Below are 26970 nucleotides of genomic sequence, written 5' to 3'. Positions count from 1 at the left end.
CATGAACTTCACTGTCATCTTGACATGACTAAGTGACTAGTGTTTTGTTTAGTTCTAAAGCTAGTGCTTTACCAATGGAGACCTTTTCATAACCAAGGACTGGTCTTGCCCTAATGTAGGCATTATGGAATGCTGAGCTTGTCACCTTCAGATGTATCCACATCCAGACTCCATAGCCAAAAGAATTCTCTTAAATTTTGTATTCTTGTTCTCAGTGAAGAGGCTATGTCAACAGCATCAAGATCAATTTAAAAGGCTTCTATCTATAGAGTTCCCTGAATCGTCCTTCATTCCATTATTTCTTACTTAAGGAGACTTAGTTTTTCTAACTAAGACTCTGCTGACTCCAGTCAGGAAAGTATAAGCTTTCTTATCTGACCCAGAGGGGCAGACGACTTCTGAGTCCAGACATCTCTCTCCGCCAGTACAGGAGAGTAGTTATGGCCCACCTCTTCCTCCGGCAAAGAGACCTAAGAGGAAAGTTGCCCCTAAGAGGAGACAGGAAAGACCAGTTGCTCCCCCAAAGAAAAGAAGAAGAAAATTACCTAGGATGGATCAATATGGCGTGGAAACTCGTCAGGACAAAGTAAGTTTCTCTATTGTTCCAAAGCTTTGTGGAGGGAAGGTGTGAGTTGAAGGTTTCCTCCAGTGCCTTGGTTTGAAAACCAGCTGAACACATTTTCAAAAAACTGTGGTGCATCCTCCTTAGTTTTGAAGAATCTGGTACTTCACAGGTTAATATTTATGTGAAGACTTCATGAACTTTCAGCATGACAGAAAAAAAAAAAGCAGCCTTTTACTTTTAAAAACATTAATTGCCTTAAAACTAGTATTAACATTTAGGTTTAAGTAGCAGTTAAGAAGGCTATTGCTTTTGCTTGTACATATTCACATAATTAGTCACAATAGTTCATCCTCTGGTTCTTGAGGGCAACCCCTCAAGGTAAAAAGGGGAATCCTCAAAGACAAAGGAGATTAGAACCCAATAGAAAGTTGGCTTAGATTAGTGGTCTGCACCTTCAGAGATTAAAAAAGGCCTTAGATTATAAATAAGGGAAAAGCTGGGATAGAAAGAAAGAGAAAACAGTGGGCAGATCGACTTGCGTTTGTATCATAGTGATGTGGATAAGAGCTACTCTTTCCAGGACATTCAGAAACCCCTGTGCATTGTCACTTTTCCCAAAACCTCCAAATACTCCCGAGGCAGTACTTATTTCTGATTGTCTGAACTGCTCAATAAGAAGTAGGTTCTGGATTTTACCTGAGTTACCCTGCTGAAAAAAGTGAAATAAGTTGTTGCCAAGGATCAGCATGTGTTATGCATTTGCTATTTTTTGTGTGTAGACAAATATCTTAGAGGATAGAATGTTTTTCTTAGAAGCAAATACCACCCAGTTCTATATCTTCTAGTCTTTTCAGGGTGTACTGCATATTTATTTGTGAAATTTGAATTGTGACTTATAGAATTTAAAGTACTGAATCCTACCATAAAGAAAAAAAAAGTTGACACCTGATTTCAGTGACAAAATGATGTGAGGAAAGGTCTTGATTCACCTGAGAAGACGCTAACAGAAGATAATAGAATGTGTCTGAGTGAAAATGATGTTCAGATCCCTTCCGTTCCTATCTTGGTCATCTTGGGTGTATGTATGTGATTGTTAGCTAAGGCATAACATTCATCTGAAGATTTTTCCTGTATCTTTCCATTCTTTGTCTGATGAGAAGTTTCTTAAAATCTTTTCATTGCACAGTTAAAGTTGAGACAGAGTGGGAAAGTCTTTCATGTTGTTAGAAACTTCCACTTGAAGCAAGAAAATGAGAGAGAGATTGTGTTTCTGGGGCTTTGGAAATGTTCTTTGGAGAGCTGCATTCTCCTATTTTCCTAGACTAAATAAGCAACCTTCTAGAAAAAGCTCAGAGGTTCATGTCTGTTTAAGTTAGGACTCTTGTAGATTTCTTATTTCCCTCAAAATCAGCTTAAAAGGAACTAAACTGAAAGGTAATATCTTGTTTCTTAGAATGGATTCTAAGAATATATTCTTTCAAAAATTGATAGTTAAATTATTTGGAATGAGATGAAACTCACTTGTAGATGATATTCTGTTATCCAGTGGATGGTTATGATTTTAATCTCAGAACTGCTTTTTGATTCCCTTTGTCTTTATCTTTCTGCCATAGCTCAAAACCTCATATGATTTCACTTAGGGAACTGTCCATCTGACTTTCTGCTCACTCTCGCAACTCTTGTATTTAAAGGATCTTGTTGCATTTTAGAAAGGCCATTATATCTCTTAAAAAATAAGTTTCCTTTAATAATATCTTTGTTTTTTCTTTAATATCAAAGAATCTTTAAAGGAATTTCATGGAGGGAGGTCTCAATTCTCTTGAAAGAATAAAAAATATAAAATGCTTAGGCCAGATTTCCATTAAGATTGGCAGGCAAATAGCCCCAGACAAAGCTCTGCCTCTAGGCTCATTTTCTCTCCAAAATGCTTTAGGCATAGAAGATTTATGAGAAACTAAAAGTGAGAGGGATAGCTCTGCAAGGACTAACTTGGTCCTTTTTTGCAGATGACAAATCCTCTGAGGGAAATTGACAAAACCGTGGGACAATTAATGGATGGACTGAAGCAACTAAAGCTGCATCGGTGTGTCAACGTCATCTTTGTTGGAGACCACGGTAAAGTTTATTTTTCCTTTGTTAATAGTATGTTTCTGATGGCATTGGCCTTGTCCTCAGAATCTAAGATTCTATTCTTAACATCCTTCTTCCTTTCTTTAAGATGGGAGACTAAATCAGGCCATGATTCAAAAGTGTGTGGTGACCTGAGAAGATGCTGGGTTTATTTAGATCAAAAGCAGAAACTTCCTATATCTTACTGTTCTTTGTGGGAAAGGCCTTTCTACAAAAATCTGTCTCTTACTAAAGTGTTACATACTATTTTCTGCTGATATTAATAGCTTCTTCTGTGAATGTGACATATCAGGTGATAATCCCCCTTCCTTCTAGCCACATCCTCAAAAGAAGATCACAGAGTTTAGGTGGATAAGTAAAAAAAATGGCTTCCCTGAATTCACTGAGGGAGTTCAAGGCCAAATCCAGAGGACCCTGTTGCAGTACAGCAAATACAGGCTATTAAAAGAGGAAGAAGCAGTTTAGGAAGTATTTTTCTAAATCCCTTTCTAAAGTAGAATAATTCATGATCATATCTTTGAGGTGATTGAGAGCATCATAAACGTTATTGGTTACAGAGCTGGGTGATGGAGGGGAGGAGTGGTTTGGAAACGTACGAAGTCCCAGGGAGTGCATTCTGCATTCAAGTGTTGTGAAATTGAAATAGTGACTTTGGAATTTGGGGAGGTTCCCTTCCAGTAGAGTTTGAAAGATGAAAACTGGTTTTCTCTTGGGCAGTTCTGTTAAGAATGGGAGAGAGATCTCCCTAGTCAAACCTCTGTTCTGGGCCTGAAGTTCTTTCTAGAATGTTCCAGAAGAGCTATGAGAAACTAGGGGGAAAATGCTCTAGGGACTTTCTTCTCTAAAGAGACTAAATGTAATTTTCTCATGTTCCTTGAGCTTGGCTTGGTGGAGAGCTAAAGAGACATCAGAGTGTTAGTGTTACTTTTGTTGGAGAGCACGGTAAAGGTTTATTTTTCCTTTGTTAAGATATTTCTGATAGCTTTGAGGAAAGGAGCCCTTGTCCTCAGACAGGACAGAGGATTTGGAATATGTGTCAAAGCTGTTTCAATTTCGTTTTGCCCAGAGGCATCAAAAGCATTTGCTAACCTGCTGGAGTTCAAATTGCACAATGCCACTTAAGTGCTATATGACCCTGGGCACCTCATGGGGCCTCTCCAAATCTCAGTATCCTCATAAGATCCTTAAAATCTTCCATTAGTATGTGTCTGGAGACTTTCCCCTACTGGGCTAATATTGTTCTAGAACATAGTAGCTGTTTATTGCTTTTCTTTGTCTTCCGAAGGGTTTAAATATTAAAAGGCAGGATGTATAACCCTTGTGCTATATTGGGTTATGTTTTGTCTCTCTTCATTCCAATTTGTATGAAGAGATGGGGCGGGGGGAAATGATCTGCATCTGGAATCCCAGGAGGTGATAATTTGAATTTTACCAGATCTGAATCACTCTGGGTTCTTTATTCGAAACCTTAGGGTTTCTTTATTTCTTTATTCCGAAACCTTAGGGTATCCTTTACAGCTGTGGTCCCAACCACTCCTCAGTGGCCCTTTAAGAACCAGGCCATGCTGCATGATAGTCATAGGCAGTCATAGGCTAGTTAGTGAATTAAGCTTCATCTGTATTTATAGCTGCTCCCCATCCCCTTAGCTCAATCCATGGAAAAACATGGAAAATTGTCTTCCATGAACCCGGTCCCTAGTGCCAAAAAGGTTGGGGACCGCTGCTTTACAGGACCATAAGTTCCCTCTTAAGAGAATATTTGTATACTGGATTGTGCAAAGCAATATATTAAACCTTAATTGTTCATGTCATCTCATAAATTCTCTATTAACCTCCATAGTCTATGATTCTAAGATTTGAATTTTTTAAAAACATGCTTAAATATTGATCAAAAATTTTTATTCTATGGGAGAAAGAAACAAATCTTAGGGTAAGGGAGGAATATTTGCTAGTTGAAAAAAAAAATACTGTCTACCTAGATGTTTCTGTGTTCCAGTTGCTAGCTTTCAGTTCTGACTAATTACATTGTTTACAACTTGTTTTCAGTGTTGTTTTTCAGTTTGGGTGGTCATTGCAACTGACATTTTCTTTCTCATCTCTTGTTGCCAGTATTGCTTTATCAGAAACATCCAAGGCCACCAGTGGAGACAGAATGAGGACTGGTGATTATGTGCCCAAGACAGGAGATACATTAGAGAGCTAGAAAATGACATTTTGTAAAAGAGACAAAGAACTGTATATTTCACTTATACGGGGAAGAGTTTGAAGCAATCAAAGATTTTTATTTCTTTTAAATGAATATATCTTTTTCATAAATATTGTATAAATGTTTTTTTTTTAATTATAATTACTTTCTTTGTCTTCCTTGCTGTTCTGGCGAAATGACTTAAAATGATAATTGAGATGATACATTTTCAACCTTCTAGTGCTTGCAAGATGATTTAGCTAAATTATAGTCTAGCAAAAAGATTATGTATAAAAAAGCATAAAATAATTTCAACTTAAATTTAAAAATCACAAAAGTTAGGGTTCCTCCTGATGCCGAGAGGAGTTTTTCTTATGTTTTCTTCTAAAATTTTATGGTTTCATGCCTTACTTTTGTGTCTTTTATTCATCTTCAATTAATTTTTGCATATAAAAAGAGATAGGGATCCTGTTTCCTTCTTCTGCATGTGGCTATGCAGTTTTCCACCATCATTTATTGAATAGGAAGGACTTCCTTTCCCTGGTGTATGGTGTTGTTGAACATCAGTTGGTTGTAGGTAGATGGTCTTACTTTTGGGTTCTCTATTCTGTTCTACTGTTGTATGTTCTCTATTCTGTTCTACTGTTGTATACTAGTACCATGGTAGTTTAGTTACTATAGCCTTGTAGTATAATTTGAAGTCTGGTAATGTGATGGTTCATGATTTGTTCTTTTTCGTTAAGACTGCATTGGCTATTGAGGCTCTTCCCCCATTAAATCATTAAAACTAATGAAAGAGATGCCTTGATGTTATCTTTAGCATCTGTGTTAAGATTTTAATTTTGATAATGCCTGTTAAAATAATATATTTAATTTCGTATTTAATAATGCAAATATTAATATTTTCCCCTTTCCCATAGGAATGGAAGATGTCACATGTGATAGAACTGAGTTCTTAAGCAATTATTTGACTAATGTGGATGATATTACTTTAGTGCCTGGAACTCTGGGAAGAATTCGATCCAAATTTAGTAATAATGCTAAATGTAAGTTGATTCTTAAAATACAAAGTTATTAAACTGGTAATACAATGGAGTAGGTAAGGGCCTATTTTCTAAAGCTGAAATATTTGGGTAAAAATTCTAGGTCTGCTACCACTTAACTGAGTGACTTTAAATAAGTCATTTAAATGCTAAGCCTCAGGGTTTTTTTGCCTGAAAAAAATGAGGATGATAAATGACAGTAGCTATCTCATAGGGCTGGTGTAGAAATTAATCTATCTATATTACTCAGAGTAGATCCTGGCACATAATAGCATTATATAAATATTTGCTCTTGTTTTTATCTTGTGGAAATTGCACTTAATTTGAAGCATGTTTATAGCCATGAACATCTGTTTATAAGAGAAGAATTTTTCAACAAGAAGTTCAGGCCAGCCCTGTAGCTGAAACTAGAAGATCTCTGACAAGGTTGGTAGAACCACATTTGGACCCTGAAGGTTCCCAGGGATCTTATGGAAGAAGGCTCTTTTCTCTCCTTAAAGTGATCAGTAGAACCTAGTAGAAAAGATATTAAGCCCTTGGGAAGAGGCAGCTGTTCTGAAAGATTAGAAATAAAATAAATAGGCATAATCTTGTCACTTAATGTTTTGCATGTTCAGGTTATGAGATGCCATTGATAAGAATTTTAATTTGTGGACTACGAATTTTGGGTGGTGCCCACCTAGCTTTTGAGAAGTCTATAGTTTTATTGGGGACATGGTGCAATTTAAAAAAAAAAGTTCCTGGAATAGGAAACCATTGACACTAACCTCAAAGCTTTGGAAAATTAAGTTTTTCCCAAAGTGTGTTCCTGAGTCAACACAAATGGGAACCCTTCCAAGGTCAGCTCCAGGCAACGTTATGAAATAAACAAAATGTGGGTGTTTCTGCCTTTTCTTCTCTGTGGCTTTCCCATCCACCCTCTGTGCCGTTCCCATCTTCTGTGCCTTTCTGTCCTCTCTGCCTTTCCATCTGCTGTGCCCTCCTTCCCTGCCCACTTGATGAGATAGGCCGGCCCTCAGCATAGACTGGGTGCCATCGGCCCTCAGGATAGACTGGGTGCCATCGGCCCTCAGCATAGACTGGGTGCCATCACTGGGGCACCTCTCACATTCAGTAAACACAATGTTTGCATTTTAGAGCTGTGTAAGAAAGCTTCTGTCTATTTTAAAAGACAGAATCTGTTTATGACATCAGTAAATGCAATAGGGGTGTACTTTTAGGGGGAAGAAAAATTTCCTTGGAGGCCCATGCAATAAGAACTTCCAATAATAAATAATGAAGCATTTGCACTTTATAAAACATTTTGCAATGTGATTTCATTTTGTGGGAGACAGTACAGTGGGTGATAATCCTTTGCCAGCCAGGTACTGTGTGATGCTGCCTGAGCTACTTGTCCAACATTCTGTATTTCAGCTTCCTCATCTCTAAAATAAGGATTGTTGGGAAGACTAAATGAGAGATGATGTAGATATAACTTAGATCAATGTTTAGCATATAGTCAAAGCTATACAAATGGTAGCTGTCATGACAAAGTCATTGTCCCATCACTATTTCAATTATACACATACCTGCACACACAAATCTTATTTAATGCTTTACACAGCCTTGTGTGATAAGTGTTACTATTGGCTTTGTAGAGAGTAAAAATCAAGGCTCAGAGAGGGGTGAAGGAACTCACATGGGAGAATGCCAGTAAGTGGCAGAGGTGGGATTTGAACCCAGATTTGCTGACTCGGAACCACACCCTTTCCTCACACCAAGTTGGACTGCTAGCATGAAAGGACTGAATACTCCAGAAATGAAGGGTTGGTGTCCCAAAATGGACTCAGGCATTTGCTATTTTTTAGTAATCCTAAGGAATTCATCTGAGAGCATGCTATTCATTTCTCTTTGTTATCAAAGAACATGAACTTACTCTGTTTTGTCCCTTGGAGGACTATGGTTTATGAGGCCACAGACTATAGAGGCTTAAAGCATGACTCGTTCAGTCTGTCTGCTGAGCCCCAGTGTGCCAGCTCCTCTACCTTCTGAACACCCACCGGCTTGGTGGGGATTCTGATGGCATTTACTTCCCAGGCTTGTTGTGAATCTCGGAGTACCCTCAGGGCTCTTACGGAGAGTCAGGGGCATGATCTGGGTTCATTCTGATTGATCATTACTGCTGCAATTATTACTTATTTGCTTCCCAGTAAAAGATGTAACTAAAACGTAAGCCCAATGGAATCCCAATTTGAGCTTTGGATTTCAAGGTTTAAAACTAAGATTCTGAAAAAAGTCTTAAGAGAGTGTGTATTTATACCACAAAAGGCAATCTTATTCATGCATTTTTTAAAAAGTATGAACAGATATATTTATGAATATAAACAAATGTGTATTGAATGCCTCTTATGCACCAGGCCCTGGGGGTACAGCTGCAAATGGTATTAATAAGACCTTTTCCACTGGCATTCAGATTCCAGGAAGGACCGTGTCATGACAGATGGTATCTCTTCTGAATGCTGCTTTCCTTTCCACCAATTTTATAATGACATGCTGAAGCAAATTTTTTGAAAACAAAACAAAATCCAAACAACTACAATCTCTTCTTTTCTCCCTACACTTTCCTAAAAGGGGACTTTCAGATAATATAATCCTGTCCACGGTTTATGCACAGCCATCATTTACATAGTTTTGCTTTTAGCTAGTTCGGAGTATTGACTAAAATATCCTTTAATGCTGCTCATGAAAATAAAGGAGGTCCATACACGTATGTGTTTACGGCTGGAGGGGACTACTCAGGTTCCTGGATAATTAGACCCATGATATTACTAAGGAAACAGAACTCCGTTTAAGAAAATAACTCAGTGGATTAGAAGATTCATCTTAAAGTGGGTGATGACCTGTTTCAAAGATCTACAGATAAATAGGAAGTTACATTAAAAGCCCCAAATGCCCAGTTTAGCTCTTGAGGTTAGATTGCAAATAAACTAAGTCTCCAAAGGAACCATTTGGGGGAACTTGAAGAAGCAGTTTACCTGGCGGTATCCTGGTGCTATAGAAGGAAAAATTCCCTTCGGGAGAGGAGAACAGAATCTAATAGGGAAGTTTACTACAGGATTTGTGCCAGCTGTTTAAACTGCATTTCAATTATTGAAATACCTATACACAATTGCAAACAAAACAATACGAGATAGTCCTTTTGGGGGGTGGAGGAAGATAGACTTGAATATTTTGCTGCAAAAAATGATTTCTCTCAGTGATTATTGTTCTCCCCTTTAAATCTTTCTCCATCTCTCTTTGAACAGATGACCCTAAAGTCATTATTGCTAATCTCACGGTAAGTGTTTCAAGTCACCAGGCCTCTGCCCCCAGCAGGCCTCTGGCCCCGGAGCAGCTTCTCCAGGCTTTCCTCCTGTGTTTGCCTCCCGTGTCCGGTGGGAGGAACGTTTTCCTCACTGCCCTGCCATCCTGTATATTTGTTTCCTTAAGAGCTTTCAAAACTTTTGGCCTGTGGTCAGCTGCAGGCTCCCTAATGGTCTTGGCAATGATGCAAACTGAAAATATTTGATCCTTCCATTAGAAATGAAAAGTATTCATACATGATTAAACAACTCTTTACTTTCTCTGAACCAGATCTGCCTACCCCGCCTTGTTCCCTTATTCTGGGACACAGGGTAGAGACCAGCACATGCACATATCATCAGATAGGTCTGAACTGCGTGCTGCCATCTTCCCACCCCCACCCTTGACTTGAAGCAGTTGGGAAAGTCCTTGGAGTTTGAATTGCTCTTAGCAATGGTCTCACAAGTTAGGAATGTATCTTAAAATTCCTAACTCTCCTCTGATAGCCTGCCGTATCATCTCTAAAGTTAATCTAATCCCCTCTAAACCTAATTGTTTGAAGCATGTATTTGATAGGGAGTAACAGATTCTGTTTATTCACTAGCAAACCTTTTGCTTGGCTCCCAACCTCCCTCAACTTACTAGAGATAGAATATCTAAGACTTTTTGTGAAGACATTCTAAAGGCTTGATTTACATTTGTATTTCAGTGTAAAAAAGCAGATCAGCACTTTAAACCTTACATGAAACAGCACCTTCCCAAGCGTTTGCACTATGCCAACAACAGAAGAATTGAGGATATCCATTTATTGGTGGACCGTAGGTGGCATGTTGCAAGGTAACTAGAAGGCGGATTGTCCCTGTGTCTCATCTTCACAACCAGTTCTTTGGCAACTGGAAATGTTTTAAGGTCCTTAGTTATCATTAAAAGAAATCTCAGTTGGAAATCTTGCTGTTTCTAAAGATTTTGTGGGCTAGATAAACAATTAGTGCTGAGACAATATGTCTTTATGTTCTGGGTCTTAGAATCTCAGTGTCTCTTTGTAGTCTCTCAGTGCATCTGTGTATGAGTGTATCACTTTTATTTATTAGATTTATATTCTAATCTCTATTCTTTTTTTTTTTCCTAACCTCTATTCTTATTACTTGAGTAAATAAAAAATATAACTGGGACCTTGCCCTAGCATGTTGGGCTAATTTGGTCTCAGTTAATGAGAAGTCACCTGTACCAGTGTTTACAGAAGACTTCAAATAATGTTCATCTTAAAGCTTCTGTTATTGAGGACATGTTTTATATCACTTTAAATACTTCCAGTGTTTGCCTTTCTTCGAACTACAAAGGACTCTTGGAGAGACTATTCTGTGCTTTTTAATGCCATGCAGGACATGTTTGAAGGCTTGAACCACTTCTAAAGAGTTACCTATTAAAGGTTTATTCATTTTCACACAGACCTGGAAGCAGCCCTTACTTACTCTGTCTTTCTGCACCTTTCTGCTTAAGACAAGTTTTGCGAATCAGTCTGTACCAATAACTTAACAACTATTCTATATACTCTAATGAAAGGGAAGGAAATCACCAGAGCTGGTACTCTAGGAGCTTGTATCAATATGGAGCACTTGAAAAATATGTAAATATTATGCTGTGATTTTATAAGTGGATAGTTAGAGTAAAATATGTGGGATGATGTAGAGAGATGAAGGAAGAACAAATTATTGGGATCATTCCATGGGAATCCTCATGGAAAAGTTACAGTATGTGACTGATAGCTGCAGTCTGTTTCCTACAGCACCTTTACTAGGGGGCAGCTTGGAAGAGTTAGCAGGTTCATAAGAGGAAAATAGGGGAATTGAGTAGTTAAGTGAAAGATGAAGACAGTTGAGCAAGTTAGTATATAGATCAAAGCCAGGCATAATGATTAGCAGTAAACCTTTTGAATTTAACTCTTGTATTGTTGAGGTATTATATTCACATTATCTTACTATCCCAAGCCCTAGGTACTTTTTCTAAGAGTGGAGACCCCTGTGTTAGATTTCTTTGTTCTCCTCAAGCACGTTACTTCAGTGCTAAATATACTTTGTAAATACTTAAGAAATATTTGTATTAAACGAACATGAAAGGATTCCCCCCACCTCCCCACCCCCACCCAAAGGGCTACATGATACTTATGCAAAAGATACCTTCCTGTCACAAAAGGAAATATCTAATGGTCTTAATGTCTAGACAGCAATGTTTCCATTTTCTGTTTCTAAATAGATGTCTTGTCTAGGTGAGGCCAGGCTTTTGTAAGGCAGGTCATTAGCACTCTTAAGTTGACTGCTCAATTGTACTTTAGGTATATTATAATGATGGGTAAATGTGCATACAAACATTTTTACAGAATGGAGATCTCCACTCATTAATGATTCAAAACATATTCTAAAAGTGCCTAGGGAGGGGTCTATGGAAGTGAACTAGGTGCACGTGGCCCTACAGTTGAAATCCTCACAGGGGCAGAGCTAGTGAAGACCACAGGCAGTATGTTGCCTGTGACAAGTGCCCTTGCTCTATATGGGTTTGAGGAGACCACCATGACCTGGGTTCATAGATCCCTATTTATCCTGGACGATTGACAAAGCAAAGGCACTTGGAGAAATGAACAGAATCATCTTTTCATCAGCATAGGCATGATGTAATCAGAGACAGGCTTTTGAAAGCCCTTTCTTAGAGATTCTTTGTACCCTGAAAGTAGCATTTTATGAGAGTGATTTTGTGAGAAATGCTGACTGACCATAAGATTGTTTCAATGTAGGAAACCTTTGGATGTTTACAAGAAACCATCAGGAAAATGTTTCTTCCAGGGAGACCATGGATTTGATAACAAGGTCAACAGCATGCAGGTATAACTGTGGAACAGGGACTCGAAATTGTGTTTCAGTGATTCTTAGAAAGGATGGGGAGTGGTGGCATGCGTGAAGTTGCACAGTATTCATGAATAGAGGAAGGGGTGCTACCAAACAATGCTTAATTGCTTTTGTTTGTTTTCTTTCCTTTTGGAAGACTGTTTTTGTAGGTTATGGCCCAACATTTAAGTACAAGACTAAAGTACCTCCATTTGAAAACATTGAACTTTACAACGTTATGTGTGGTAAGTGACTTATAGAATCAAAACCAATGAAACAATGTTTGTTTAACAGATAAATGTCTTCAATGTCAGAGAAAGAAATGAGGTCTCTGTCTTTGGAAACCACCTCCTCTCCCCACAAGAAAAATGTCTTAACTTGTCCATGGGTTCCAAAAACAGAATATCATCCCCTTCTAAGGCGTCTTTGTCTCCCTTCAACAGTTGGCTAATGGGGACTTTTCTTATGTTGCTGTTGGCAGCTTCTGGCTGATCCAATATAGCATTAGAGTTTGACACCATTGGTCAGAGACCTGGTGGAGCAAGGGTTCTTCACAGCGCCCTCTCCCACCTCCATCTCTTGCATCGTAGCCCAGTTAAAATTTTGCCAGCTTGCATCCTGGCCAGCTATTTATGTGCACCTAATTATTTTTCTTCTTTGAGCTTCTTAGTTGCTGAATGAGGACAACTTTTCCTATTTAGTAAGGGAGTGCCAGTCTGGTGGTTAGAGGGGGAGCCTGCAAGTCGGGTCTCCTGGGTTCTTTTGCCATCTTGGCTGTTAGCTCTCCCCTGTCCTGCCTCTCAGCTTAGGCAAGGCACTGTGTGCCCACTTGGCAACCACTCATTTGCTATGAAATCAGCCTGTTCATCTCACAGTGGTGCTTCAGGGCACACAGCCAAAGCCTCCTCTTGTCCCCACACTTCTGTGGAGTGCCTTAGAGGGCAGACGTGGTTATTCCATGATTATAAGTTTCATTTCAAAATTTGGGATTAAGAAGTCCCAGAGAAATGGAGAAAGATGGTGATACTGATACTGATAGTCCTTGGGTTATAACTGTCATAGACATAGACAATAGCTAACGTGGGCTCTGTGCCTTTGCTCTTTCTTTCTGAGAATCTCTCTGTTCATGGTGAAGCAATGAGCATGGCTATTTCAGAAAGCCGTGGAAAGACATGGTTAGTGGAAGACATTATTCTTAGTAAAGCATCACAAGAATGGAGAAGCATGAATCCTATGTACTCAATCTTGATATGAGGACAATTAATGACAATTAAGGTTATGGGGGGGAGAAGCAGAAAGAGGGATGGAGGGAGGGGGGTGGGGCCTTGGTGTGTGTCACACTTTATGGGGGCAAGACATGATTGCAAGAGGGACTTTACCTAACAATTGCAATCAGTGTAACTGGCTTATTGTACCCTCAATGAATCCCCAACAATAAAAAAAAAAAAAAAAAAAAAAAAAAAAAAAAAAAGACATGGTTAGGCCAAAATAGTTCAGGAGGTAAAAAGGGGGTGCCTGCCAGCAAAATTTGGTTTTATCCAATTCTGATTTGTGTTCAGGTTTTCAGACCCTTGAAGGTAAAAGCTTTTGATTCTTACCATATCTCATCAACAAACATTTAAAAAACACCTGCCACCTTTTCTTTCCTTTCATTAGATCTCCTGGGGTTGAAGCCAGCTCCTAATAATGGGACCCATGGAAGTCTGAATCATCTCTTGCGTACTAATACCTTCAGGCCAACCATGCCAGAGGAAGTAGCCAGACCCAATTATCCAGGGATTATGCACCTTCAGTCTGATTTTGACCTGGGCTGCACCTGTGATGATAAGGTAGAGCCAAAGGTAGAAATAATCTTTATGTTTATCGTGAAGGACCTTGGTGGGTGTATAACAGCATTGTGTAATAGAACTTTCTGTGATGATGGACATGGTCTGTTGCTGTACTGTCCAAACTGGTAGCCACTGGCTGTTGTGACTGGGGTATTAACATTTTAATGTAGTTACCTTAACTGTAAAGAGCTATATGTGGCTTGTGGTTAGCACCTTGGATAGCTCAGGTGTAGAGAATGAGAGGCTAATGGTAGAATTCATGATGCTATTATGTACAGTCTTGGTTCCCAGCCAAATTTTTTGTTTCTTTCAACCAGTAGAAACAGGTGGGCCATGCAGAAGAGATTTAGAATGAGAGTTTAAAGAAATTGTTCTAATAATGTTTAATGACAAAACTATTTAAAAGGCTGGGAAGGGTGGTTAGAAGTCAGTGAGGAATAATGAAGTGCCCTGGGGTTAGCAGGAACCCTCCAAGGTCAGAAAGGTGAGGGAAGGGAGCAAGTTTCCAGAGCACAGAGAGAGCTGAGGAGGAAGGGACTCTTGTGTTTGGTAGATGAATGCAGCTGCTGCACAGCAACCCAGGAGGGAGAGAGCAAGGGGGGGGGGACCCCTCCTGTCTCCTCTATTTCCTTATAGGCATCTTTCATTAGTAGAACCTACTAGGAAGCCACAGGGCAAGTTTAGTCTTTGATGTAGTCCTTAAAGTTCAGTCTCCAAGGACACAGAGCAGGGTAGAGGCATGAATATGTGGTGGGCCTGCATATCATGTTGGGACAGATTTTGAATACCAAACTTCAAGTAGTAAGCAATAATTCACATATCAAATTTTATATAGATTGAATACCTTTATACCTTCCAGTCAGTGTTTCTAATGGCAGGAATTAGCCAGCATTATCAATAGTTTTACAAGTATTGTTTTATTTTGGGTAAATGTGTGATTTTTTGATTAGGCCTCAAACACATCAGTCTTCTACTGTCTTATCTCCTTTCTCTGTAATTTTTTTACTTTCCAAAATTCCCAGGGGTCTAGGAGATGCAGTTGTGGAGGCTTGCCATTGGAGGAACTCAGTTTGCTCTTCTTCCCCACTCCCTTATTTTTTTCTCCTTCCTACTTTTGCTCCTGATAAGAACTAAGGAGGCTAATTAATGTAACGCAAGGAATGCTCAGTTCTTAGCTGGAGGAGTTGAGTTGCCAAAGTCAACAGCAAGTGGTTTTGGGAAGTGGGTCTCAAAGATAATTTTAGAGGAACTCATTTGTTGTCCTGTATCTTGTTTTGTCCTGTATCCTTGTTTTGTCCTGTATCTTGTCCTGTATCTGTTCAAATTACCTCTCTTTTGGAGAACAAGAAATTTTTTGGATATCTTGTCTTAAATAATTTTAGAGAAAATCTGAATTGTCTTTATTTTCTCTAGGGTTTCTCCAAAAGACTACATCCCTTTTCTTTATTAAAAAATTCTAGAGATAGTGAAAATATATATAGATCAATGAAAATGAATACCTTAGTGCACACATCATAAGAAAGGAAACCTTCCACATGTAGCGGAAGCTTTCTCTTTCCAACTCCACCCTGATTCCCACGCATGTCTCTGTATTTTTACTCATTATCTGTGTATCTTTTGAATAATATATTGAGTAATGTCAGTTTGGTTTTCTAAAATAACCAGTGGTGTAGTTTTGCATATTATATATTTTTATGTAAATGCTATTATACTATATATATCCTGCAATTATCTTGTTCAGCATTACGTTATCGATATTAATGCATATCAATACATGAACTTTTAGCTCACTCATTTTCACTGCTAGTGTAGTAATGATGTTTAATTGTATAAATATACCACAATAATTTTATTCATTTTTCTATTTGAGAACATTGAGTGATTTCCAAATATTAGCTCTCACAAACAAGGCTGTAGCAGACATTACTGCAAATGTCCTCCAGTACACCAATGTGAGAGTGTCTCTGGGATATATGGTAAAGGGCAGAGTACGGACTCATGGCTTTTCAGATTTGCTGAGTCATTATTTTTGAGTTTTGGAAAAAGTGATTTCATAAATTAGTTTGAGAATCACTTTAGTGTACTTAGGAATTAGTATGAAATATTAAAGCATTCTATTCTAATTACTAACATATATGTATCCAAATAATCATCATAATTCATATGGTAAGTTGGCATTATGTGATTATTCACAGTTTTAAGGGAAGGAAATGGAGTCATAGCGAGTTTGAAGAAGGTGCTTATGGACATAGAACTACAAGGAAGTGAAGACTAGAATGTCAATTTGAGATACAATAGTAATTCCTCAAAAGAATGTATGATATTGGTAGAGTTTAGGATTCTTTTTTGAATCTATCAGGGTGCTAAGTAATGAGAAGGGTGCATGAAAAAAAATAACATTTCTGATTTGCTTTCTTTTTTCCTTTACTGGTTTTCCCCCATGAAGAACAAATTGGATGAACTCAACAAACGCCTTCATACAAAAGGGTCTACAGAAGGTAAGGGGTTAAAGCAATCAGATATTTTTTTCCTAGTTTTCAAAACTTGAAGAAACTTCTTAATTTACTTTATATTATAAATACAGTATGTTTTAAAATTCAAATTTGTATTGTAAAGTGATTTTTACATCTATCTGGTAAAAGGTATTCATTTATTCTATGTGCACTAGATGTTAGCTGTGTAATAGAAACATTCCATTACCTTTTTTCCCCCTTAATAGCTTTCACGCCCTCTGAGAAATGGACAATCCATTGTATATTTGGTAGGTGGTAAGTTAAGGTGCTATGAGCCTCTTCCAAAGGGTAGGCATGGTCAGAAATAACAGCAGCTGGTACCTATATGAAGTTAACCTTCCTGGAGAGCCCATGTGTATATTGTGGTGGTCAGAGATACTCAGAAGGAATCAAATCAAAATTCCATCTTCACATAAAGGATCATCTTGAGCCCTAACTCTTGTTTTATGTATAATGATAACAAGCATGTATTAGTGAAGTTCTGTAAGCTTGCAAAAGAAAAATAAAAAGAAAGAACCTTAGTGAATTTCTCCGAGAGATGAATTTCTTGTCCATACTTTAGTATGCTTACCGAAGGCCAAGGAGGCTCTGCTTCAAGTAAACTCTTCTTTTAAAAAATTTATATAAATTTATGGGGTGCAAGTGCAAATTTTTTATATGTGTAGGTCACATAGTGGTCAAGTCAGAGCTTTGAGGATATCATCACCCCAAAAATATACATTGTACCATTGAGTAATTTTTCATACCCACTGCCTTCTTACCCTATACCCTTCCAAGCCTCTGTTGTGTATCATTCCACTCTCTCTTTACTCTGGGATCCAGGCTGAAGGAGAAGCCCCTACAGAAAAGCAGAGTAAATAGGAGAACGGGAGAGGCTCCTGTGTACTGGGGACTCAATGCTTCTGCTTTGATGAGGCCACTTCTACTGATGGTTCACTGGCCAAGCTGAGTACATATCTCCTGCAATGGTGTAGGGAAGTCTATTTTTTCCACAATGACTCTCTCTTGCAAGGCAAATGGAAATGGATAAAGGCAGTCAACACAATAATACAGTCCCCCCCCCACACACATGCTATTGCTTCTGATTTCAAAAATCCAAACAATTAGAAGAAAAGAGAAGGGGAGGGTACAACTCCTAGACAGGTTACTGCAGTAGATGGGATAGTGTATTGCAACAGCAAGAGAATGATTAAAAGCATATTTAAAAAGTGAGAGAACACAAGCATGGCAGCCTCTCATCAAGCAGTAGAAATGCACATGGTCAAATTCTCCTTAGAGCATCACCCAAGGTTTCACCCTACATATGTCCCTGTTTATCATATATGCCATTTTCAATCTGATTAAGTAGAGCTGAGGAAAACAGTAGGACATTTTATTAGCTTGACTTATTTTTCCCCTTTATAAAATCTTCAGCTGCTTCCTTTTTCCTCTTCTGTATCACCACCACCCTCTACTCCCTTTCATCATAGGACACACAGACTCAGAGGTATAGCATTGGATGGTCCTAGTTTTGAAGATAGGCCTTTTTTGGTGGAAGGAACACAAATCCTTCACAAACAGTTGTAGGTTCGATGCCTAACCTCCAGTGGATTATAGAGTAATTATAATTAGAAAAAAATTTTTAAATGTTGCCAGAGTCAAGCAGTGGGGAGTCTCATGATTCATGTTTTTCAAATAATCAGTAACCAACATAGAAAAATAAAAATCAGATACTTCACTTCTAAAGATCATGAAATTGTTAATTATGTTAACTTTAACATTTATTGGACTCCTGTGTTTTTGTTGATTTGAACTCTGCCTGTTCATTGCACTTAAACTTCTCTGAGATAAAACAAACAAACAAAAAAAAAAAACTCCTGCATTTGGTTTGTTTGGAGGCAGAGGGCTCATATGACAAAACTAGTCCCACAAGCTCAACATAAATGGTAATCTCAAACTTCAAAGCCTAAGAGTAAGGAGGTATCTTCTTAGTGAATCACTAACTCTTTCTTTTTTTATTTTTATTATTTATTTATTTTTGAGACAGAGTTTCACTATGTTGCCCTTGGTAGAGTGCTGTGGTATCACAGCTCACAGCAACCTGAAACTCTTGGGTTTAAGTGATTCTCTTGCCTCAGCCTCCCAAGTAGCTGGGACTACAGGCACCCACCACAACAGCCAACTATTTTTTGTTGTTGTTGTTGCAGTTGTCATTGGTGTTTAGCTGGCAGGCCGGGTTTGAACCCAACAGTCACAGTGTATGTGGCTGGCGCCGAAACCACTGTGCTACGGGTGCTAAGCCATGAATCACTAACTCTTAAGGCTATGAGGAGTTATAGATAGTGATGTCACATCTCTGTTGCTCTGCTCAGAGTTGATTGTGTCTTTTTATTTCATTGAAGTGTCTTTTTTACACCATTGAAGCTTAAAGTTTATGTGTTTTCATGGAAACTGACCCTCATGGATTTGTTCTGCAAGCATTTGTTGGTTGCTTACTCTGGGCCGGCACTGGCTTCTCTGAGATGACTGGACCACTGTTGGTTTTGAGCCCATGGCTTCAAAGTGGTGACATAAAATATAAAGGGAGCATCGTAGAGAACATGCACTCCGTCTGCCCAGGGCCTGGTGGGGCCAGCTTTTAATGATACGAGAGAGGCTTTGAAAATATAACATAAAAAAAATAATTATCTTTATCTTATTACATGCAAAGCACTTCCTTGTTTAGATTTTGGAATATGTATAATCCTGGTTCTCTCTCTCCAGTCCCTGTCTCTTGGTCTCTTGGTCTTACCTTCCTATGGGTTCTATTTCAGTTATTTCATTAGCTTCAAACAACATTTTCCTAGTCTGAGTTATTTCAGAGCTTTATGATGTTTCCTGCATCATAAATTCATCATATTTCTACTTAAAATATTCAATGTCCGTTTGCTAGAGTAGAACCTTGCGAATGTGAGTCACTGTGTGTGTGAGCACGCATGTGGATTACCTTCAGAGTAATCACATCGTCCTTTTGGATATTTGTGAATGCAAATGGAAGCTTTTAAAATAGTTTACAAACCTAAAGTACTATGTAATTTTAAAGTGTTACTATAATTTATTAGTAGTATTTTTTAAACAGTAGGGATAGGGTCAGGGTATTTGATACTCTTCAGCATGTGCTAGGCACATTTTACTGGTAACATTCGCAGCTGGCTGCTTTTTTTTTTTTTTTTTTTGTGGAGACAGAGTCTCACTGTACCCCCCTCAGGTAGAGTGCCGTGGCGTCACACAGCTCACAGCAACCTCTAACTCTTGGCTTACGCGATTCTCTTGCCTCAGCTTCCCGAGCAGCTGGGACTACAGGTGCCCGCCACAACGCCTGGCTATTTTTTTGTTGCAGTTTGGCCGGGGCTGGGTTTGAACCCGCCACCCTCGGTATATGGGGCCGGCGCCCTACTCACTGAGCCACAGGCGCCGCCCCACTGCTTTAATGTCATATGTGTGAAGTCAGTCATGCATCTATACAAAATACATGTGTAAAAGCTGTACATCCCAATAGTGAACCGACCCAGGGGATATCTGAGGGAAAAAAAAAAAGCAAGAAATATGTTAAGTGAATCTCGGACAATTTAGACTTACAGAATCAAGCCCTTTACTAAAATGAAGAGAAAGAAAAATTTAATTTTGAAAAGCAGAAATCTAAACTACTAAGGCTTTAATATTTTTAGATATGTGGTAACTTTTGAGTCTTAATTGCATGACTGTTGTTGTTTCTGGATCACATGTTCCTTACATCTTGGCAGACTTACCACACAATGAAAAACTCATTTCCTTGTGACATTGGATCAATGAGTAATGAATGAGAGAAAAGAAACATTTAAATTTCTCAGAGCAAGCAATGCTGGCACTATAGCCAAATATAATTCCCACTCTAGGGATAATCGCACCGCATATTTTAACCTTGGCATTTTCCCTATTGACATTGAAATAAAAATGTTTTTTATTTTTTCAGGTTGGCATTCACTGTCATCTTTGTGAAAAAAAGGAATTTAAAACAATTTTAACACCTGTGTATGCTTCTGTGTACGGATGATAAGAAGTTAGTTTGGGTAGAAAAATGACTTTTATGCAAGTAATTCATGTCGACCTTAAAGCAGAGTTCTAAATACAGCTAGAGAGGGAACTGCCTCTGCAAGTTTTTTCACTGTTTCTCATTTGTGTTATTTCTTTGGAGATATTGGTTGTGCTAAGGAAAGAAGGACATATGTTCATATTTCTATGTACGTGTGTTTGTGTGTGTATGTCTGTGTGTGAAAGACCTGGAAAAAAACCAACACATAGTATAATTGTTTATGATTTATAGTAGAATTCAAGATGAATTTGATGGCAGATTAAATTTTATTAGCTTTCCCCTACTAATATTTTTGAAGTAGAGCACAAACTTTTTACTAAACGCCACACCTACCACTATTTGGGGTCAAGAGTGAAGTAGGTGCCTTACATATTTTTTCCCCTGAAGAGGGCAACATTCCAGTGAGATATAAAGCTTTGAAAGGATAAGTCCTGTACAGAGCTATAAAGAGCAAGATGAGACTTGACTTCAGTTTTATATGATATTAAAGCCCTTGTGTCTTTCTCCCCAAAATGTTTCTTCTTATGAGTTGGAACAAAGGGAATAGGTCAAGCGAGAATTCTGGCCTATGTTAGGGTTTGGAAGTTATTTCTGAAATACTAGATGCTTTGATACAAACTGCTGTCCTCTTTAGCTTCTCAGTAGCCATCACTCAGGCTGAGCTCGTGGCCAGGAGTACGTGGGCCTTCAATCTAGCACTCCCTCCTTTGGAATAACCCAGCAGTTGGCTTCCAACCAGAGACCACTCCAAATGCTAAGGAGGAGAGTAACGGAGCAGGAGCATGGAAGTCTAGATTCTAGGTGTGAGGCTGAATTATTTTGTAAAAATCATAAACCTCCAGTTCCTTCATCAGCACAGTGGAGATTATACTGATGTATCTACTTAGTCTATCTCTCAGCCTTACATTAGGTAGATCCTATATAGAAAGCCAATATTTAAAAAAAACATTAATTTATCATTAAGTATTTACCAAGTAGATGTTATGTGATTGGCATTGTTGGAGATGGAGCATAAAAATAGATCAAGTCTCTGTTCTCATAAAGTTATTGTTTAGTGGCAGAATTCAGCCAGTGGATGAATTAATGATAGCATAATGTTTTTGTTTTTTTTTTTTTGTAGAGACAGAGTCTCACTGTACCGCCCTCGGGTAGAGTGCCGTGGCGTCACATGGCTCACAGAAACCTCTAACTCTTGGGCTTACGCGATTCTCTTCCCTCAGCCTCCCAAGCAGCTGGGACTACAGGCACCCGCCACAACGCCCGGCTATTTTTTTGTTGTTGTTGCAGTTTGGCTGGGGGTGGGTTTGAACCCGCCACCCTCGGCATATGGGGCTGGCGCCCTACTCACTGAGCCACAGGCGCTGCCCGATAGCATAATGTTTTAAGGGTTGAAATAACAAGGAACAACTCACTAACAGACACTCGGATCCAATCTCAGAGAAGGTTGAGATGACAGCAAATGATAGTGAGCACTTGTGCGGCAAAGGAGGAGAAAGGACACAGGAAAAGGAAAAACCTAGGGTGGAGATTTTATGGTAAAATTTAAAAGCATATTATTGTGGGAGTGAACAATTAAAAAAAAAAAAGAGATTTTCTTGTGGTTCTCAAGTCAGTCAGCTAATCTGTAGGAACATGAATCAGGAAGCTAAGGAGGGAAAAGAAACACAAAGTCATGTCTGCAGGACCAAACTTTGGAAGACAAAGAGAATGAGTGCTGGGGAGTCCACACCACTTAAAAGGTTTGCCTTCCACTGTGCTGCCAAATGCGGTGTGTGACGGAGAACTTGGCATGTACCAGAAGTGCCAGAGAGACACTATTGTAAACAGGGACCGGGGGTGTGGAATGCAGGCTCTGTCTGGAGCTACCCAACAGGCATTCCAAGCCTGGGAAGACAGGCTGCAACTAGACTCACATCAAGAAATCCCAAGAACATGGGGCAAAATGCAGAAGCTTGCAGGGGAGTCTCCACACTTGTTGATCTTGAGATAAAGGTTTTAATGTGTATAAATGCCCAGGTTCAAGTATGTTTTGTGGCCTTTTCTCTAAACGGAAATGCAATGGGGTGCTCACTTCGGATGTCATAAAGACCAGCTGAGTCAGGCTGTGACTGTGACCAAGAACTTACAATTCTTTGACACTTTGTAAAACTGAAAAAAAATAAAATCTAAATTTTGACTCTTGACCTTAAAATTCTGCAAAGATTATTTCACTTTTTTTTTCTTTTAGATGAAACTATTATGTTTCAGGAGGACTCAGATTTTTTATTTTTTGGTCATTGAAGACTTTGGTTGGATTTTAGGAGGCTGACAAAACCACTATGTGTTTTTTTCTTTATGCTGTTTATGCCCAGTAACAGTTGAGATAAAGTCAGTCAGATAATGATATATTTGTGCTTTAGCTGTGTGCTAAAAAGTGCAGTTGTGTGTGACAATAGCTTGGAAGCTCCGAAGCCCAAATATCTGAAGCAAGTTGAGTCTCTATAAGCAGGGCAGAAGAATGAATAGAAACAGAGAAGCTTACAGGGGAACGTTTTCAGGGGAAAATGACTCTAAGACAGTGTCTCTTCCCATCTCAGGCTCCTCCCTTTCTCTCTCGTGTCTCTTCCACAAGGACTGAACTATGAGACCAGATCATTTTTCATTCATTTTTAGTATGAAAAGGGATACTGTTAATGATTATGCCAGAGCAAAAGGCATCAATCAGGAAGTGGGGTCACCCCGGTTTAACTTCTTGTGCTCTGTAAAGGACTTTACAGATGCCACCTCACACCTTGCCCCTGTTGGAGGGAGTCATCATCCTCTGGGTTCCCATGACACTCTGTTGCTATCCTTGGCACAGCGCAGACCATGTTGCATCCTCAGTTATTTTCGCCATGTCTGTCTCTCCTATTGAGCTCTGAGCTCTTTAAGGGTAAGATCCTAATCATCTTTGCCCAGAATCTCCATTCTGCAGCCCGAGGCCTGGCACAAAGGAAGTGACCAGAGTTTGATGATGGAGAAAACATTCATAGGAACATTTGGAAGGAGATAGATGACAGTACTGGTGAAGGACACTGGAGAATTTATTCCTTATACGGAGAAAAGAAATAATATGTCTAATAATATAATGTTGTCACAACAACCACGAGCAGAGCATTGCAAATAAATCTGCCTTCGTGGGATGGAGTGTTAAGTCAAGGAAGCCAAGAAATGAGCAGGACAGGGGAAGAGCCAGAGTTAGTGGATACCATATTGTCCTAGTCTCTGGTTTGGTGGTTGCTGTAAGGAGGGGAATTGCATGTGGAAACATGGCTGCTCTTTGGCCATCCCTCTGATGGAGTCGATTAGATTCTAAGCTTGAATTTGAGTTTGGAGGAATGTGTTTGGTAAGTATTAAAACTTGAATGACAAAAAGAGAATAGCTTCTCAAAAAATCTTGATACTTCTGTTTCCAGCTGAAACCAGGAAATTCAGAGGCAGCAAAAATGAAAACAAGGAAAACATTAATGGATATTTTGAACCTAGAAAAGGTTTGGTCCGAGTCTTGAAGGAAAATCTGAGTTGGTTAATAGCTCTCAAGTATGACTGTTATGATTTGCTGGCTTTTAATTTGTTTATTATATTTCATTTATTTAATACTGTCATACTGTAATTCTTCGGGGTGGGTCCCCAAATTTGGCAGCTTAACCAAGGCTTTGCATTTACTGCAATGCTGAGGAAGCCAAATTGCCCAGAACAGGCTTGTGTTGTAAGAGTATGGGCTGCTTTGCCTCAAATCAGCAGTTCTACTTGGGAGGGTCTTGCAAAATATTCTACGATGAGTTTTCTCCATTACTTGCATAGAATGGTAACACTTTATTTAAAGCAACATGTATACATAATTTAATAAGTGATTGCCAGAACTTATTTTCTCTAATAGAAATAATAGTTAAAAAAATGTTTTAAAGTAAATTATCTCTTATGAAATGGTGAAATGCCTAAGCCTAGATCTCTAAATCTTTTGGTCTGTAGGGACCCCAATTTGTAAGAATCTGTGGAAGTTTTGAATTTAGCCTGTTCAAAGTGGGCAGAGTAAGCTCCAGGCATTTACTGTGAGTGGGAATGAAGGTTTGTGTACTGAACCCCTCTCATGTCTTCTTCCTCAAAAAGTAAAGTTTCAGACCTTTTCTTCCTAAGAAGAGAGCTTTTCCTTGGGGGTCTGAATCTGCATTCCAGGGTCTTAACTGATGTTTTTACAGGACCCTCTTGAATGTCCACTTATTTTATCTATACATGTTCCTTTAAGTTCTTACCTAAAGAGTTTTCTTCCATGTGACAAAGCTTCTTATTTTAAATGCTCATTGCTACTCACTTTTTATGCTAAGATAATGCATATTTGAGTCGCAGTTTGCAAATAATGATCAAAGAGAGCCTTCCTCTTAATTAAATCATTGGTTAACCTGATAAGCCTCTTCAGGGGTCAAATTCATTAATTTTACAACATTCCAATCCTATTGGCTTTCCATTTGGCTGAGTCATTCCAAAATTACTATTTTGTTGTTTTCCTTTCTATTCAGATTGTAAATTCTTCACAGCTGAAGAAAGTGTTAACATAAACACAACATTGGCACTATAGCTTTCCCAACCGCAAACCTTGACCTATGCCTAGGTGATCAGATAAACCACAAAAGTATTAAGATCATTAACTTGATTAAATTAAGGAGAAGGTGCTATGTGATTAATAAGCAAATTTTAGACAACCCCACTCTTCCAATATTTCTTTACCATTTGATGTAAAGTTTAATATATATTTAACAGTTTATTTTTTTCTTTCCTAGAGAGACATCTCCTGTATGGCCGACCGGCAGTGCTTTATCGGAGCAGATATGATATCTTATATCATACCGACTTTGAAAGTGGTTATAGTGAAATATTCCTCATGCCACTGTGGACTTCATATACTGTTTCCAAACAGGTCATTGATCAACTTGGATTCTTTTGTTTTTCATTTTCTTATATTTCTTTTTTTTTATTATTAAATCATAGCTGTGTACATTAATACAATCATGGGGCACCATACACTGGTTTTATACACAGTTTGACACATTTTCATCACACTGGTTGACAAAGCCTTCCTGGCATTTTCTTAGTTATTGTGTTAAGACACTTATATTCTACATTTTCTTATATTTCTTGCCTTAACACAATGATTTCTTGCTTAATAGAATCTTGTCTTGGAAAATATCTTGAATTTTTCTTGGTGCAAGAAATCCCATGTTGGATTTATTGCAGGATATTTTGGACTAGTCTTTACTCAGTGTTCTAATAATTCCATGGGGCTGTGTGACGCATGGAAGAGAACATGCTCTTTCTCACTCTGCTGAAGTCACTGCTCACTACTTATAGGAGCCACCAGGGTTGGTTGGTTTTAATGGAGTTTATTTTTCAGAGCGGTTTTCAGTTTCCAGCAAGGCTGTGTGTGAAGTGCAGAGTTCCCATGCATTTTCTGTCCCTACCCACCCACAACCTCCCCTGTGTCACTCTCCGGTTTTATTTTTCATAAAGTTGAATGTTGGAGTCCACTTTTGATGAAGATGGCAAAGGTATATATAGGGATATATATCAGGAATAAGAGAGTGTTGTTTGGCTATTGAGTTTTGTTTTAAATTTCTGAATACACAGAAAGAGAATGAATCTGCCCGAAGTATGCCTCCTTTTTAATTTGTACTGTGTGCATGTGTGTGGGCTCTTATCCAGACTGTGTATGTGTCTATATGTTAATTAATATATATTATTTCTTAGAGTGTTATTTTTTACAGTTATTTTCTGTGGCTCCTATCCGTTATTTCAACAGTGGGATTTCTGCTTTGTATTCTGCTTTATATTGGTGTTTTATTTATGACTTTGGTAAGAGAATTCTGCTACTAGAAAAAAAGGGTTTGAAAATTATTGGCTTTTACAGTATTTAATTCTAGGGACCTTTTAAAAATTAGAAATAAAGTGACAGAATATCAGCATAGGAGCTGTAGTAAAAGCTAGAGGGGTTTTGCTTTTACCTGTCTGTAGCAGAGCGAGCCAGCATCCGTCTTTCCCTGTGGGCTTGGCGTGGTCGCCGCAAGGGCCTTACTGAGGTGCCTCTGATTCCTTGAGCAGGCTGAGGTCTCTGGCATCCCTGAGCATCTCACCAGTTGCGTCCGGCCTGATGTCCGTGTTTCTCCGAGTTTCAGTCAGAACTGTTTGGCTTACAAAAATGATAAACAGATGTCCTACGGATTCCTCTTTCCTCCATGTAAGTTACAGAGTCTCAGAACCTGATGCCTCTAGCAGGCATCCTCAAACTTTTTAAACAGGGGGCCAGTTTACTGACCCTCAGACCGTTGGAGGGCCACACTATAGTTTAAAAAAAAAAAAACTATGAACAAATTCCTATGCACACTGCACATATCTTATTTTGAAG

The 26970-nt window shown here is 38.7% G+C and overlaps 1 protein-coding gene across 5 annotated transcripts in view; it reads left to right on the top strand.

Moving 5' to 3' along the window:
• Positions 1–26970, top strand: part of ENPP2 (ectonucleotide pyrophosphatase/phosphodiesterase 2) — a 126900-nt gene that overhangs the window by 86518 nt on the left and 13412 nt on the right. For 2 of the 5 annotated variants that reach the window (XM_053558710.1, XM_053558708.1), the window contains exons 12-22: positions 2572–2680; positions 5801–5926; positions 9208–9239; positions 9954–10081; positions 12033–12120; positions 12281–12368; positions 13780–13964; positions 16399–16450; positions 23990–24064; positions 25352–25488; positions 26667–26802. In XM_053558710.1, the coding sequence (XP_053414685.1) occupies positions 2572–2680; positions 5801–5926; positions 9208–9239; positions 9954–10081; positions 12033–12120; positions 12281–12368; positions 13780–13964; positions 16399–16450; positions 23990–24064; positions 25352–25488; positions 26667–26802 (1156 nt within the window). The remainder of the gene's footprint in view (positions 1–2571; positions 2681–5800; positions 5927–9207; positions 9240–9953; positions 10082–12032; positions 12121–12280; positions 12369–13779; positions 13965–16398; positions 16451–23989; positions 24065–25351; positions 25489–26666; positions 26803–26970) is intronic. The other 3 variants (XM_053558709.1, XM_053558712.1, XM_053558711.1) reach the window with 3 other exon arrangements.

The sequence above is a fragment of the Nycticebus coucang genome, chromosome 13 (genome assembly GCF_027406575.1).
Source record: "Nycticebus coucang isolate mNycCou1 chromosome 13, mNycCou1.pri, whole genome shotgun sequence".
Lineage (NCBI taxonomy): Eukaryota > Metazoa > Chordata > Mammalia > Primates > Lorisidae > Nycticebus > Nycticebus coucang.
The sequence above is the reverse complement of the archived record's forward strand: the minus strand, read 5'-3'. Positions and strand labels throughout refer to the sequence as shown.